The sequence below is a fragment of the Procambarus clarkii genome, chromosome 50 (assembly GCF_040958095.1).
Source record: "Procambarus clarkii isolate CNS0578487 chromosome 50, FALCON_Pclarkii_2.0, whole genome shotgun sequence".
Taxonomy (NCBI): Eukaryota; Metazoa; Arthropoda; class Malacostraca; order Decapoda; family Cambaridae; genus Procambarus; species Procambarus clarkii.
Window position 1 is genome coordinate 5,721,346 of NC_091199.1, and position 16,062 is coordinate 5,737,407.

Below are 16,062 nucleotides of genomic sequence, written 5' to 3' on the forward strand. Positions count from 1 at the left end.
TGTTCTAATAGCGGCTTTGTGTTGGGTAATTAGAGGACGTAAGTGATTTTGGGTAGTAGAACCCCAAGCACAAATACCATAGTTGAGATAAGGATAGATAAGGGAGTAATAGAGAGTCACCAGGGCAGGGCGTGGTACATAATATCTGATCTTAGAAAGAATGCCCACAGTTTTTGAAACTTTTTTTGATATATTTAGAATGTGTCCCTGGAAATTCAGCTTGTGGTCAATGAGAATGCCAAGGAATTTGCCATCTAATTTGTTACAAATTTGGGTATTGTTTATTTTGAGATTTATAAGACTAGAGGATTTATTGCCAAACAGAATATAGAAGGTTTTGTCAATGTTAAGGGTGAGTTTGTTGGCAGTTAGCCAAAGATGGACTTTATTTAGCTCAGTATTTACTGTGGCATTTAGAGCAAGAGTACAATCACAGGGCCTATCGAAGGGCCACCAAAATATCAGAAGTGGACCTATAGCCAAACAAGGCAGACCCCCACCAGGCAAAGAAAATAAAGATAAAAGAAAAAACCTGCGAAAGTACAATGTCCCTAGAGGAAACAGGAACCTGCCGCTGCGTAGGTAGGCGATCTGCACAACACCTTGACGCCCCCAACCAGCAACAATACCACTTCCTACCCAAGGCCAAAGGCCATGAAAACCCAAGTTGGCCCCAAGGGCAGGGTAAATGCCGAGCAGCAAGAACCCCTATAGAAGTGGAGTCCCGAAGGCACTATGGAAGAGAACCCTAGCATCCAGGGGTAGTACTTACAGGGCATTTAGGGAAGTCAGCCCTAAGTGCATATAGCCTCAGTACACTGAATTTAAACCTGGACACCACCACCACAACACAGCAGGAAACACTACTAAGGCAAAATACTGCCAAGAAATCGAGGCCAGAGTTGACGACCACCCAAGAATGCATTAGCCAACAAACTGAGGTTGAGTAACCGGTGCAGTGGGTCCGGGGCTTCCCCTCCCGGATGGGGAGGGTTGCGCGGACAAGCGGTGCAGCGGCGGTGGTGTGATGTTTGCTTGTTTGCTCATTGGGGAGTTCTGCCTCCCTATTCGATTTCTGGTTGCAATTTTCTTACCAAATGGGGTTTGTTTTGATATGCCTATCTTTCTGGGTGTCTAGCCCCAGTTGATGGTAGACAAGGAATACCCCCCAACCACTTGGAGGTTTCCAGAGGAAACTGCTCCCTGTGCTTCTCTGAGGAGGCCAGGTTCTGGCTCGTGGTTCCTGGTAGGCTGAACTCCAACTGACTGATGCCCCAGACTAATATATTGCATATATTAGCGCTGATAGCTCCAGGGAGCCGATGGGGCTCCCCCACAGAAAAGTGGGTATACTATTCACACGTAAGAACATTAGAGGGTAATACAGTACTACTCACATGTAGGCGACATTGCTGAAGATGTCGGTCATCTCCCAGTCCCAGTAGGAACGGGTCATGTTGCCTAACGGCTCCTGCGGTGCGTCCCAGCATCCTGAAGGACATACAGAACTCATAACATGCTCTTACAACTAAACCTTCCAGTCAGATTAATTTTGCAGAGAAACACAAGGCTGGAACACTTTTCTGAAAATACACAGGTAATGTATATGCAAGTCTGAATAGCTTTGTTAGCCACACCCTACTTGTACTGTATATGGTAATCAAAAAGATTTTGTAATTATAGTAATCAATGAAGATTGTTGTTAAAAGACAATATACAGTACTGAATACATGTATACATTATATTAGGTTCTGTTGTACAGTGGTCTACATCTTTGACTCACAACTGAGGGGCCCGGGTTCAATCCCCAGAACGGATGTGCATGTTTTCCTTTCACCCGATACCTCTCTCTCTCTCTCTTCACCTACAGTAGCAGTAAAATAGGTACCCCAGGAGTTTGGCTGTTTTTGTGGGTTGCATAACAATTTGCAAAGAAACAGAGCCAATATTAGGAAAAGGTATCAATCTTTCAAGAATAATATTCAGTGTGACTATTATTGATATAATGAGGCTAAATTATTTAGTGTATAAGGTAACAGACAGTAAGGTGGTATAGGAAATTTCATCAGATTCATGGTTACCAAGTAGCAGCTTCGTCCCGCCAAACACACACCGAAACTACGAAGTTGCTACAACGTTTTACAAGTGCTACACAAGTTTTAACACCTCCTAACCAATTATAACAACCAATATAGCAAGTTGTAACAACATTCTAATACGTCATAAACACGTTAAGCCAAGATGTAACAACTTTATTACAAGTTGTAACAAGCAGAAAATAGAGACAGTTACGGTTTGTTTCCAGATCCGTTCATAAACGTTCTATTAATACACAGCACGAAAGTTCTTCACCTACCTATGGGGCCCAAGTACTGGCATATGGCAATATTGGCACCATTGCCAGAGAGCTGTGCTGCCTTGAAGCTTGGTGCCACAGTAAGATTGTCAGGCACTGTCAACAGTCTCCAGCCAGGTGCTGTGGACGGCTTCTCTGCCTCACTCACCACCCCAGAGCTTATATTATATATGCTTGCTGTTGTCCAGTCTCCCCACCTGTAAAATTTAATGCGTTAGCATTACAGTAACAAATTTCTTTTCATTTCAGTGTACTGTACATTAAAGCATCATTTCAACCCGTCCTCTTAAAAATAACGTCACTTTTGGCTCGTATGCGCACTATGGCCAAATTTGGATGTAATTTGAATGAAATTGACTCATAAAAGTGACATACTGTTCCTTTTCTGTTTGAGTCGCCCGGCTTACTCAACAAGCTTAAAAGAGGCAACTTTCCGTTAACGTTTTTCATACCGTTTTGAAACTTTATGAGAATTTCCTGCCCACCTAACCTATCAGAGGACCCTTAACTTACTGTTGTTAAAAAAAAAAATCCCAAATTTATTTTAATTTTTTTTTCATTTTCAAATTACGTCCATATTCGGCCATACGGGCAAACCGCCAAAAGCGACGTTCTTTTTAAAGAGGACAGGTTGATTATTTAGTGCATATGTAACATCCATGTAATCTTCTATATCGTTTCAAATTGTCAAGGGCAGAAAGCATGTTAGGCTAATTTGGTATTCCAAAAGTGCAACTTAACTAAACTAGAAATGCTCTGCAAATCAAGGGTCTCAATATGTGGAACGACCTTCTCATTCACGTCAAAGACTGCCCATCTTTCAAGTACTATCTAATCAACTCCATGTAACCTACCTTAACTCCTATATGTCAACCAATGTCTTGCTATTATCAAACATTAATGATTAATGAATAACTTTTTAAAACTGATGATATCTGCCATGTATAAATTTAAAGAAAACTGTAGTCTTTCTGTTTATTTAGTTAAATTACTATCTGCTGTTCTATCACAATTTCTGCTGTTCCATTCAACATGTAATTATTGTTTCTTTACTTCAGTTCAATTCATGCTTTTGATCTCAATAAGTTTTAAGCCTTAGTTTTTAAGTTTATTTTTTCCACATCCACATCATCCACACACACATAAAATGCGTTCAAAAGGAATTACCGGAAAATAGGCAGATGGATCTACAATTTCCTGACCAACAGAACCCAATGTGTAATAGTGAACAAAATAAAATCCAGCCCATCAACCGTGAAGAGCTCAGTCCCCCAGGGTACTGTGCTTGCTCCAGTACTTTTTCTCATCCTCATATCGGACATAGACAAGAACACAACCTATAGCACTGTATCATCCTTTGCAGTTGACACTAGGATCTTCATGAGAGTAGGCAACAAAGGACATGGCGAACCTCCAGTCAGATGTAGATCAGGTCTTTCTATGGGCTACAGAAAATAATATGGTGTTTAACGAAGTTACGTTGTAGTCCTGCGCTACGGAAAAAAATGAAAATAAAAAAACGGAAACCACGTACAAAACTCAGTCAAATCATAACATAGAACGAAAAGGCAATGTAAAGGATTTGGATGTACTCATGTCGGAACCGTTAAAGAACACAATAAAGTAGCCGTCACAACGGCAAGAAAAATGACAGGTTGGATAACAAGATCCATTCACACAAGAGATGCTGTACCAATGATGATACTTTACAAGACGCTAGTGCTCTCTAGAGTGGAGTACTCCTGCACAATGACAGCCCCTTTCAAAGCTGGAGAAAATGCTGAACGTGCAGAGATCCTTTACTGCTAGAATCCACTCAGTAAAACATCTAAACTACTGGAACCTTTAGGAAAGAACCTAAATCTGTACTCCCTTGAGCGCAGGCGGGAGAGATACATAATAATTTACACGTGGAAAATAGTAGAGGGGCTGATCCCAAACCTGCACACAGAAATGACATCACATGAGACCAGGAGGCATGGCAGGATGTGCAGAATACCCCCGTTGAAAAGCGGAGGTGCAACAGGTACTCTGAGAGAGAACTATCAACATCAGAGGCCCGAGACTGTTCAACACGCTTCCACTACACATAAGGGGCATAACTGGCCGACCCCTCACAGTGTTCAAGAGAGAACTTGATAAGCACCTCCAAAGGATACCTAATCATACGTCATTCATACGTCAGGCTGCGAGCAGCCGCGTTCAACAGCCTGGTTGACCAGTCCGATAACGAGGAGGCCCTGGTCGACGACCGGGCCGCGGGGACGCTATAAGGAATCCACAACATTTTTTTATATTAACCCTCTTGTTAAGTAGGCTTATATATCTATGTCTGGCTTGTTAGACGAGCACGTTATTGCTTGATTGTTGCCGTGGAGCAAGGCACCATAGTCAAGACAACTTGCCCCTCGCCACACTGCTGCCCATCTTAACCTAACCCCCCCCCCCCCCCCCCCCACACACACACACACACACACACACACACACACACACACACACACACACACACACACACACACACACACACACACACACACCACCTGCCAGGAACACACACCTCTCTCTCAGGCTCCACCGCTCACCCATGCACATCAAATTAGTCAAAAATTATTCTCTAAGTCCGTTACACGCATACATCAGTTTGTAAACACAGTACCAGCGAGCAGGCTGGCCAGGCTGGCTAATGTATTATGTATAACCAGCCCCGTGAAGTGCCTATCACACCTAAATACATTAAGTGTAAAACAAATACAGCAAATTATTATATATACAATTCCCCCCCCCCCAAAGCACATGAACTAGACTGATTAATACACTAAGTAATTGTTACAATTTAAATTTAAATATTTTTCAGTCTAACCAATAAAAGCCTCCCCCCCCCCTAAAAAATGCATAAAAATCTTAAGCACTTTAAATATTTGAGTGTTATTAAGCTGTGTCTGGTTTCTATAGTTTTTCTCTTCCTGTAGCTCAGATGTTTAAATTTACAGTTGAGACAACTATCAGAAATGTTTACACATGTCATGCAGTATAATATTCTATACCACAAGTGTCAGCCAAGAACCGCCAAAGTTGCCTGGTGTAGGCAGTACACACACACCTGCCTAACCTTCCCACCCTCACACACCTGGCTAACCTTCCCACCCTCACACACCTGGCTAACCTTCCCGCCCACACACACCTGGCTAACCTTCCCGCCCACACACACCTGGCTAACCTTCCCACCCTCACACACCTGGCTAACCTTCCCACCCACACACACCTGGCTAACCTTCCCGCCCACACACACCTGGCTAACCTTCCCGCCCACACACACCTGGCTAACCTTCCCACCCACACACACCTGGCTAACCTTCCCACCCTCACACACCTGGCTAACCTTCCCGCCCACACACTATGGCTGCAGGCGGCATCATATCTAAATTAAAACCGTAAATAGTTCATCACAAAAGTAAACTGCTTACCTTGAAGGTCATTGGTGTCCAGTACCTGAAACCATTGTGTGACTAACCTTTCACGAAGTTGAACTGGGCGATAAAACGCCGGCTTCGCTTATTACAGGTCTGCGTTTAATCCCCCGACCGTTCAATAGATTGGTCACCATTCCTTCCCTCCGTCCTATCCCAAATCTATCCTCATATCCCTTCCAAGTGCTATATAGTCAGACTGGTTTAGTGCTGTCTCCTGATAATTAACTTAACCTAGCCTTACCCGTAGATGAGTATGGTGATCCATAATAAACTGCTTAAGACATTAATCTGGCGGCACCTTCGGTCACAACCTGCCACTTACTGCTCAAACATCTCAAATTCCCTACTGAAAATATTCACAATTGTTTCAGAAATATTTCTTATATCTGCTGCTAGAAAGATGAAATGTTGGCCTTAGATGGTGTACTCCAGCGTGTACACTACCACGTGCAGGCGGGGGCCAGGGTGTACACCACCACGTGCCGGCGGGGGCCAGGGTGTACACCACCACGTGCCGGTGGGGGCCAGGGTGTACACCACCACGTGCAGGTGGGGGCCAGGGTGTACACCACCACGTGCCGGCGGGGGCCAGGGAGTACACCACCACGTGCCGGTGGGGGCCAGGGTGTACACCACCACGTGCAGGCGGGGGCCAGGGTGTACACCACCACGTGCCGGTGGGGGCCAGGGTGTACACCACCACGTGCCGGTGGGGGCCAGGGTGTACACCACCACGTGCCGGTGGGGGCCAGGGTGTACACCACCACGTGCCGGTGGGGGCCAGGGTGTACACCACCACGTGCCGGTGGGGGCCAGGGTGTACACCACCACGTGCCGGTGGGGGCCAGGGTGTACACCACCACGTGCCGGTGGGGGCCAGGGTGTACACCACCACGTGCCGGTGGGGGCCAGGGTGTACACCACCACGTGCAGGCGGGGGCCAGGGTGTACACCACCACGTGCCGGTGGGGGCCAGGGTGTACACCACTGGCACACTCCGCCACCAGCCGGCCTTGTAGCATCGTGGACACTGGCCTTACCACCCGGAGGCTACTTCACCTGCCACTGAAAAACCCCGGGTACAGTTAGGTCATTCCCTGGCCCACCCTGCCACACACTGTCCCACCCTGCACCACACTACCGCCCCAAAGGCCACCCTGCACCACACTAAGGCCCCAAGGCCCACCCTGCCACACCCTGCACCACACTACCGCCCCAAGGCCCACCCTGCCACACCCTGCACCACACTAAGGCCCCCAAGGCCCACCCTGCCACACCCTGCACCACACTACCGCCCCAAGGCCCACCCTGCCACACCCTGCACCACACTAAGGCCCCCAAGGCCCACCCTGCCACACCCTGCACCACACTACCGCCCCAAGGCCCACCCTGCCACACCCTGCACCACACCCTGCACCACACTAAGGCCCCCAAGGGACAATACAATCACCACCACCGGACAGGAGAGGAAAACACACACGCAGAGATCTTACCATCTTCAGTGAATTCTGAATTCATGTTATTTTTACCAAGGGGTAAATGTCTTGTGGAGTACTATTCAACTGTAGTGAAGATACTGGTGACGGCTATCACCTGGAGAGTTCACACAGGCAAGAACAGACTGTTCCCTCTAACACACCCGCCTAGGTCGTCCAGGAGGCAGCACCTCTCATTGTTCGAATCGACATTTCAAACTTTCAAGATGAAAAATTATTAGTAAAAACATTATGGTAAGGGAAAACAGTTTATTGAGTAGTCTCGCACTGCCCACCATCTCCCTCCAAGAACACGTCTACTTCCAAATCCTCTGTTCAGGGTCTAAAGTGATCCCAGCTCCAACTCCAATCTTCACGCTCCTCACCTTCAACGGCACTACTTTTAAAAATAACACCCTTCCCCCCCCCCTCCCAATTTTATTAGGCCTATAATTAATGGGGAGTTCTGACAAGCCAAGGTTCTATGTTCATGGCTGTGTACAATTATTACTAATAAGCATATTTTTTCTTCGTGGATCTAATTGTTGTATAACAAGAACTTTTACAGATAATGTATGTCTAATTAATTATGATACTTTAAGAAACATGTTATGTGTAGAGTGTTAAAGTAGTGGACATTAACGACCCTTCCCCAAGCTGGAGAGGTTGTTCACCTGGAGAACGTATAACTTTTACTGTCAGAATCAGTGCAACAAAACATCTCAATTAATGTCATCACCCACAACTCACACCTGGAAAATATTAAGAGGGACTGAATCTAATGGACTCTGAAACGATTTCTTACAAGACCAGGAGGCATGACGGACTGTACAAATTAGCCCCATTCATAAATGGAACTTGATATACACCTCCAGAGGGTATATGATGATCTGGTGAACAGTTTAGTACACCACATCATCAACCAGGAGGCCTGGCCAAAAACCGGGACGCAGATACATTGATCCTGGGAACCGTCTCCATAACCTGCATAACCTTCCGTGCATAGCTCATCACCCCGCCACCAACACACCCACCACCTGCCTGCCTGCCTCCCGCCTCGCCCACCAAGCCATACAATAATGAGCAGCGCCGCCATGCAATTCGCACCTCGTGAAGCATAAAACTCATCTTGTAAACTGGAGACGTTAGCACAAAGTTAGTGGCACAATAAGAAGATTAACGTGTCAACCCTGGGTGATAGAAGGAAGAGAGGGACTATGTTCACCGACCACAGTATAGGGAGCACAATAGGCAAGGACAGCCAGTATAAACAGTAGGACGAGAACACATAAATGGAAGCTGGAAATACAAAGTAATTATCAGGCGAAAGCGTTAAGCCAGTATATAATTATATACTACAGGGGCTAAGGGAATGACGGAACGATGCCCAACCACTTGCACGACCGGGGACAAGGCCGGCGATGTACCAACTTTTAGTTGTTTTTTTATTATTATTATTTTCTACCACAGACGTGGCCACACATTTACAATGCTAACCAGCATATATACATTTTCTTCTGTCCTCCATGGTCAGGGTTAGAGATGTGTTAAACATATAGTTTAAGGGTTTATTGAACAATCAACCACAGGTGATTCGGTGCTTTTAAAATGCTAAGCTAAGCTACATACGTAAATACATAGATACACAGATTTATGTATGCCCAACTTTTAGTAAGTGGAATGCGCTGAAGTAATGTGTGGAAGGTCATGGAGAGTCAGTAGCCTGTAGTCACTATCACTGGTACACAACCCCCCACCAACCTCCAGCCTCCCACGCAACACACTACAATACGCACACAAATCATCACATATTACCTGGCGTCCTTCACACGGGTGGGGGGGGGGGGAGGATAGCGGCGTCACAGTCGCATCACAATAATACCTTTATTTACTATTTACTCTCTCCGGAAACAAAATTATGGAGGCAGGCAGTACCGTAGTGGGGGAGGCCGTAGTACAGATGATAGAGCGACCCCCTCGTGTTCCTGGATCTGAAACTCGAGTCTCACCGAGGAATCTGTGTCACTGTCTATGACATAAAGAGAGTTGTGGCCACAGTGGCCATCATGGCCGGCCACAGTGGCCATCATGGCCGGCCACAGTGGCCATCATGGCCGGCCACTATGAGGTGCTCACCGTTGGTGATGCCCAGCGCCAGCTCGCCAGGCACGCTCTTCCAAACACCAAGAGCCAGTGCCAACGCAGCAAGGCGGCCCTTCCCTCCCACGCCACCCACGCCCAGTAAGTCCTCTTCTCCTCTACACACTCGTAAAAAAAACATCAAAACTGAATAGAAAAAAATAACAAATAATAAAATATTCCCCACCAAAATTAAATACCATAATACTGCTTTTAATTCTAACTTCGAGATTGTTTTTAAATACATGGATGGCGAAATACTAAAGAAATTGTTTACAACTTTTGTTAAGACCAAAGCTGGAATATGCAGGGGTTGTGTGGTGCCCATATCTTAAGAAGCACATCAACAAACTGGAAAAGGTGCAAAGACATGCTACTAAGTGGCTCCCAGAACTGAAGGGCAAGAGCTACGAGGAGAGAGGTTAGAGGCATTAAATATGCTGACACTGGAAGATAGAAGGAAAAGAGGTGATATGATCACTACGTACAAAATAGTAACAGGAATAGATCAAATTGATATGGAAAAATCCCCGAAACCTGGAACTTTAAGAACCAAAGGTCATAGATTTAAACTGACTAAACAAAGATACCGAAGAAATATAAGAAAATTCACTTTCGCAAACAGTGGTAGACGGTTGGAACAAGTCGAGTGAGAAGGTGGTGGAGGCCAAAACCGTCAGTAGTTTCAAAGCGTTATATGACAAAGAGTGCCTGGAAGACGGGACACCACGAGCGTAGCTCTCATCCTGTAACTACACTTGGGTAATCTCTTTCACTCACTCACTCACTCACTCACTCACAAATGAGCCACAGAGATTTTAGAAAGAACTTTTTTAGTGCTAGAGTGGTTGACAAATGGAATGCATTAGGAAGTGATGTGGTGGAGGCTGACTCCATACACAGTTTCAAGTGTAGATATGATAGAGCCCAATAGGCGCAGGAATCTGTACACCTGTTGATTGACGGTTGAGAGGCGGGACCAAAAGAGCCAGAGCTCAACCCCCGCAAACACAACTAGGTGAGTACACACACACAGTCAGCCCGCAAGCAGGAACAAGCCCACATACAGACACGTGTCGACCACAAGCAGGCACCAAACAGCAACGCCTCTCAACTATGGCAATGTTGCCTTTACAATGGCCACAGTGTGGTGACACACTGCACCCCCCCCCCTGGTGTGTAATGTGACCATAACGTTACCCGATGAGCCGGGTACCATCATCACCTCTCGTATACCTTAGTTTTTACCATACCTGGAGCATACCTGGGGCCAGGCTCGACTTGTGATAACTTGGTCCACCAGGCTGTTGCTTGGAGCGACCCCCGAAGGCCCCCATATCCACTACAGCCTGGTCGGTCCGGTACTTTTTTGCAAGAACTTGCCTAATTGGTTCTTAAAAAAGTCCACCTTTGTTCAGGCAATATTTATAATGCTTGCTGGGAGGGTAGTGAACAGCCGTGGACCCTGATGCTCAGTGTTCTGTGATTGTGCCTATGGCCAGGTAAGGCTTACCTTACCTTGGTGTCATTATATGGCACCTGTAGTCCTCACATAAGAAGACTGGAGGAGATAATTAAGCCCAAGGAAGATTTACCCAGGTGCTTTGAGCCTGTTAAGGAAACTGTGGGGGAAATACTGCTTCCAGAGGTACCACATTCCTCCCACTAAATTTTACAAAGCAGTTGTATAATGTTTTCTTAATTTGTCGCATGCGTAGATTTTGTGCCTATCACACCACCAAAATCTTACAGATTCGCCAAACAGGAAAAGTTAACAATTGACAAGAGTTGACAAAACAAGACGAGAAAGATCAACGTCACAGAAGAAAGCGAGCAACAGGTGTTGGAGCCCCTCGGAGACATGGTGTAGTGGGGCTCACCCCCCCCCCCACCCCCACCACCCCTCACCATTACACGGTAAACCAGCGCTGTGCACCTATTCACTTCCTGGAGATACCTACTAGCAGGCTCTTATTCTAACACATCCCTTCAAGTTGGCCCTTGATCATTGAAATTATAGTCCTTAATTAGTACATTTTCGTGGGTCAACAAGGAAGACTGCGTGAGGTGAGAAGAGCGCCAAAGCTCTCCAGTAAGGCCAGGTGCCAGATTCACGAACGCACTTACTCAAGCACTTACGAACGTGTACATCTTTCCTCAATCTTTGGCGGCTTTGGTTACATTATTAAACAGTTTACAAGCATGAAAACTTGCAAGTCAACTGTTGTTATTGTTATAAACAGCCTCCTGGTACTTCGGAGCTCATTAACTGTTTAATAATTGTAAATAAAGCCGCCAAAGATTGAGAAAAGATGTCCAGGTTCGTAAGTGCTTGCGTAACTTCTTCGTGAATCTGGCCCTTGGTGGGTGTGCTAAGGGTGTAGAGCGCCAGAGCTCTCCAGTAAGCCCAGGTGGGTGTGCTAAGGGTGTAGAGCACCAGAGCTCTCCAGTAAGGCCAGGTGGGTGTGCTAAGGGTGTAGAGCGCCAGAGCTCTCCAGTAAGACCAGGTGGGTGTGCTAAGGGTGTAGAGCGCCAGAGCTCTCCAGTAAGACCAGGTGGGTGTGCTAAGGGTGTAGAGCGCCAGAGCTCTCCAGTAAGACCAGGTGGGTGTGCTAAGGGTGTAGAGCGCCAGAGCTCTCCAGTAAGACCAGGTGGGTGTGGTAAGGGTGTAGAGCGCCAGAGCTCTCCAGTAAGACCAGGTTGGTGTGGTAAGGGTGTAGAGCGCCAGAGCTCTCCAGTAAGGCCAGGTGGGGTGTGCTAAGGGTGTAGAGCGCCAGAGCTCTCCAGTAAGGCCAGGTGGGTGTGCTAAGGGTGTAGAGCTCCGCTCATCCAGCACATCATTTATATCAACAATATTATCAAAGCTCTATAAGGCCATTCATATACCGGCACACGCCCTCAGCCCCCACAAGCTGGAGATGTATCCAGCTGTTCCTTACCAAGCCAAGACGGTGCACGCTAGCAGCTCTCTCCTTACACTCTTGGACTAGATTGTTCACAATGGTGGATAACACGCCACCGTCTCAGCCGGAAGCCAGACAAGTATGCTAAAAATAACAAGGGCAAGACGAGGGTTGACAAGTGCACGTCAACCCTGGGAGGCGTGCACGGCCACCCTGGGAGGCGTGCACGTCAACCCTGGGAGGAGCCAGCGTGCACGGCCACCCTGGGAGGCGTGCACGCCCACCCTGGGAGGCGTGCACGTCAACCCTGGGAGGCGCCAGCGTGCACGTCAACCCTGGGAGGCGTGCACGTCAACCCTGAGAGGCGTGCACGTCAACCCTGGGAGGCGTGCACGTCAACCCTGGGAGGCGTGCACGTCAACCCTGAGAGGCGTGCACGTCAACCCTGGGAGGCGTGCACGTCAACCCTGGGAGGCGTGCACGTCAACCCTGGGAGGCGCCAGCGTGCACGTCAACCCTGGGAGGCGTGCACGTCAACCCTGAGAGGCGTGCACGTCAACCCTGGGAGGCGTGCACGTCAACCCTGGGAGGTGTGCACGCCCACAGCCCCACCCCGAGCATGTTACCTGCACCACCGGAACTAATAATGTTATCCAAGGTATAATTCTTCCATGCCTTGTGCTATATGGATCAGGCCGGGGGGGGGGGTGCAGACTGCCAGAAGAACATAACGAGGCTGATCACACCTTAACCTCTAAGAGAGGAATGAATGAATAAATGAACTAAGAGGAGAAAGCACCAAGCCATTACGACTATATAGCACTTGGAAGGGATCAGGATAAGTATTTGGGATAAGACGGAGGGAAGGAATGGTGCCCAACCCCTTGGACGGTCGTGGGATTGAACGCCGACCTGCATGAAGTGAGACCGTGGTTCTATCGTCCAGCTCAAGTGGTTGGAGAGAAACTGTGTACTATACTGGAGGAGCGCACCAGTCTTGCACCCAGACACGAGTGTTGTCACGCCTTCCTATAGAAGTGGCCGAGTACAACCAGTGGTAAGTGTACAAAACTATCATCCGGATTTGGCCCTCACGGTATGTGGGCAGCTGTGGAGTGTCGCGGAGTCTGTGCTCAGTACTGGTGTATGGCGGCGCTCCTGCCATAAGCAGTTACCGCCTTACCTGTACACTAACCCGGGTCACTAACACCTCACCAACACCAACAGGTAACTATACCCTGGTAAGATGGTGCTTTTGTAACTACTCAAATATTACGTCCTTGTGTGACGATCGTACAAATATCATTTGTGATGGACAAATTGAAAGTAAAATTGGGTTAAATTCATTTTAAAGAGTCCGGAAAAATATAGGTAAAAAGCAACAAATTATTCCTATGCCCTAGTTTAGCACCTATGTACTATACTAGACCTCAGATGGCGTGTTAGGTTTAGGCTGGTTAAGTTAGGTTTAGTTAGCAACATAAAAAAAACTTCGTTTGTCCAAATTCAGTAACACAAAAGTCGAGGTGATGGAGCCCACTGGTCCATCACGTCGATATTTGTACGATGGGGTACATGGTTACTACAAGTACTTCATGTTAGGAGCTACACCACATGTACACCCAGGCCCTCACCCGCGTCGCAGCAAGCCCCACCGCACACTCATCTCGCTAAAGTTGTAATCTAACTCAATGATATAATTCTCCGAGCACAGTTGCATTTCCATCTCTGCCGGAGATACAGGTACCAAGGAACGCCTCTTCCCCCGACCACCTCCCCTGGCTCCCCACACCACACACACACACAGGCTCCCCCACACCACCAGTGTTGACAAGTGGTCCAGCCCACCTTTACCTACATCATCCCCAACATGTGCTGGAGACCTGCTAACAGTAGTCTGACCTTCCCTCCACAACGACGTCCGGCAGCTGGTATTCTCACCATTATTACACTACAACGGGCGTGACCACCTCCAGGCCTGTGTCACTGTATACGCTACCGCCGCCTCTACGGCCGCCGCCCTAATGACTACCTCTCAAGTCACAACCTTTACCCGAGTACATCCTAGAGTGTTATGGGAAACCAAGTTGGGTCTGGCACTACAGCAACCTGGTTGATACCTGGTTGATGGGGTTCTGGGAGTTCTTCTACTCCCCAAGCCCGGCCCGAGGCCAGGCTTGACTTGTGAGAGTTTGGTCCACCAGGCTGTTGCTTGGAGCGGCCCGCAGACCCACATACCCACCACAGCCCGGTTGGTTCGGCACTCCTTGGAGGAATAAATCTAGTTTCCTCTTGAAGATGTCCACGGTAGTTCCGGCAATATTTCTTATGCTCGCTGGGAGGGTGTTGAACAACCGCGGACCTCTGATGTTTATACAGTGTTCTCTGATTGTGCCTATGGCACCTCTGTTCTTCACTGGTTCTATTCTGCATTTTCTTCCATATCGTTCACTCCAGTACGTTGTTATTTTACTGTGTAGATTTGGTACTTGGCCCTCCAGTATCTTCCAGGTGTATATTATTTGATATCTCTCTCGTCTTCTTTCTAGTGAGTACATTTGGAGGGCTTTGAGACGATCCCAATAATTTAGGTGCTTTATTGCGTCTTGCGTTTTAATCTTAAGGTTATACACTTGTAGTGCCTTTGCGTTATCACATTCCATATATAAATTACAGGTTAATCAATTATACAACTGTTATTAGTTGCAGTTGTTTAAGTAGTTTGGAGGTAGTTTTTCGTTGTAGTAATAGTAGCAGTAGTTGTTTTGGTTGTAGGTGAAGTAGTAGTTGTAGCAGCAGACTTGCTTGTGATAGTAGTAGTTTTGATTGTAGTAGTAGTAGTAGTAATAGTAGTTCTTTTGTTTGTAGTAATTGTATCAGCAGCAGTTTCGGTTGTAGTGCTTGTTTTGGTAGTAGTGGTTGTTTTCGTTGTGGTAGTTTTGGTAGTAGTGATTGTTGCAATAGTGTACTAGTAGTTTAAGTAATGACGGCAGCAACACATTTTCATCGCCAACTGATTCACCGTCTAACACAAGGCAGCGTTCTGATGACACGTCTCCCCCCCCCCCACAGTCAGGTCATAGTGTAGCCTGGTCGTAGGGTCAGGAATATCCCTTTAGCTATGTCGTAGGGTCAGGAATATCCCTTTAGCTATGTCGTAGGGTCAGGAATATCCCTTTAGCTATGTCGTAGGGTCAGGAATATCCCTTTAGCTATGTCGTAGGGTCATGAATATCCCTTTAGCTATGTCGTAGGGTCAGGAATATCCCTTTAGCTATGTCGTAGGGTCATGAATATCCCTTTAGCTATGTCGTAGGGTCATGAATATCCCTTTAGCTATGTCGTAGAGTCATGAATATCCGTCTGTGCCTGGTCGTAGTGACGGACTCCCCCCCCCCCCCAAGTGGACCAGCACTGACCCTCCGGCGGCTGGGAAGACTGAGAAGTGCCTGCCGTTGACCGAGTGACTTGGGATCAGCCGGCCTCTAACACCCCCATACTTACTCCATTAAAAAGCATACTTCTCCATCGATCACAACACCGCAAATTTCCCGCGAGAGACCATGACTGTAGTGTGCTGCCAATCACAGCCTTCCATTAGTAGAACTGGGTCAACATCGCTCCAACTGCCAACGATCATAATGCCAAAATGTTAACCAAACCAACTTGGATATAAGTTCATCTTGGTATAAATGGATATAAATTGGACATAAATTCAC

The 16,062-nt window shown here is 47.2% G+C and overlaps 1 protein-coding gene across 1 annotated transcript in view; it reads right to left on the minus strand.

The window, feature by feature from the left end:
- LOC123749571 (sushi, von Willebrand factor type A, EGF and pentraxin domain-containing protein 1) overlaps positions 1-16,062 on the minus strand; it is a 177,956-nt gene that overhangs the window by 62,164 nt on the left and 99,730 nt on the right. The window contains exons 7-9 of the mRNA XM_069303377.1: positions 3,211-3,218; positions 2,357-2,553; positions 1,398-1,491 (exon numbers count right to left, since the gene is read on the minus strand). Coding sequence (XP_069159478.1) covers positions 1,398-1,491; positions 2,357-2,553; positions 3,211-3,218 — 299 coding nt within the window. The remainder of the gene's footprint in view (positions 1-1,397; positions 1,492-2,356; positions 2,554-3,210; positions 3,219-16,062) is intronic.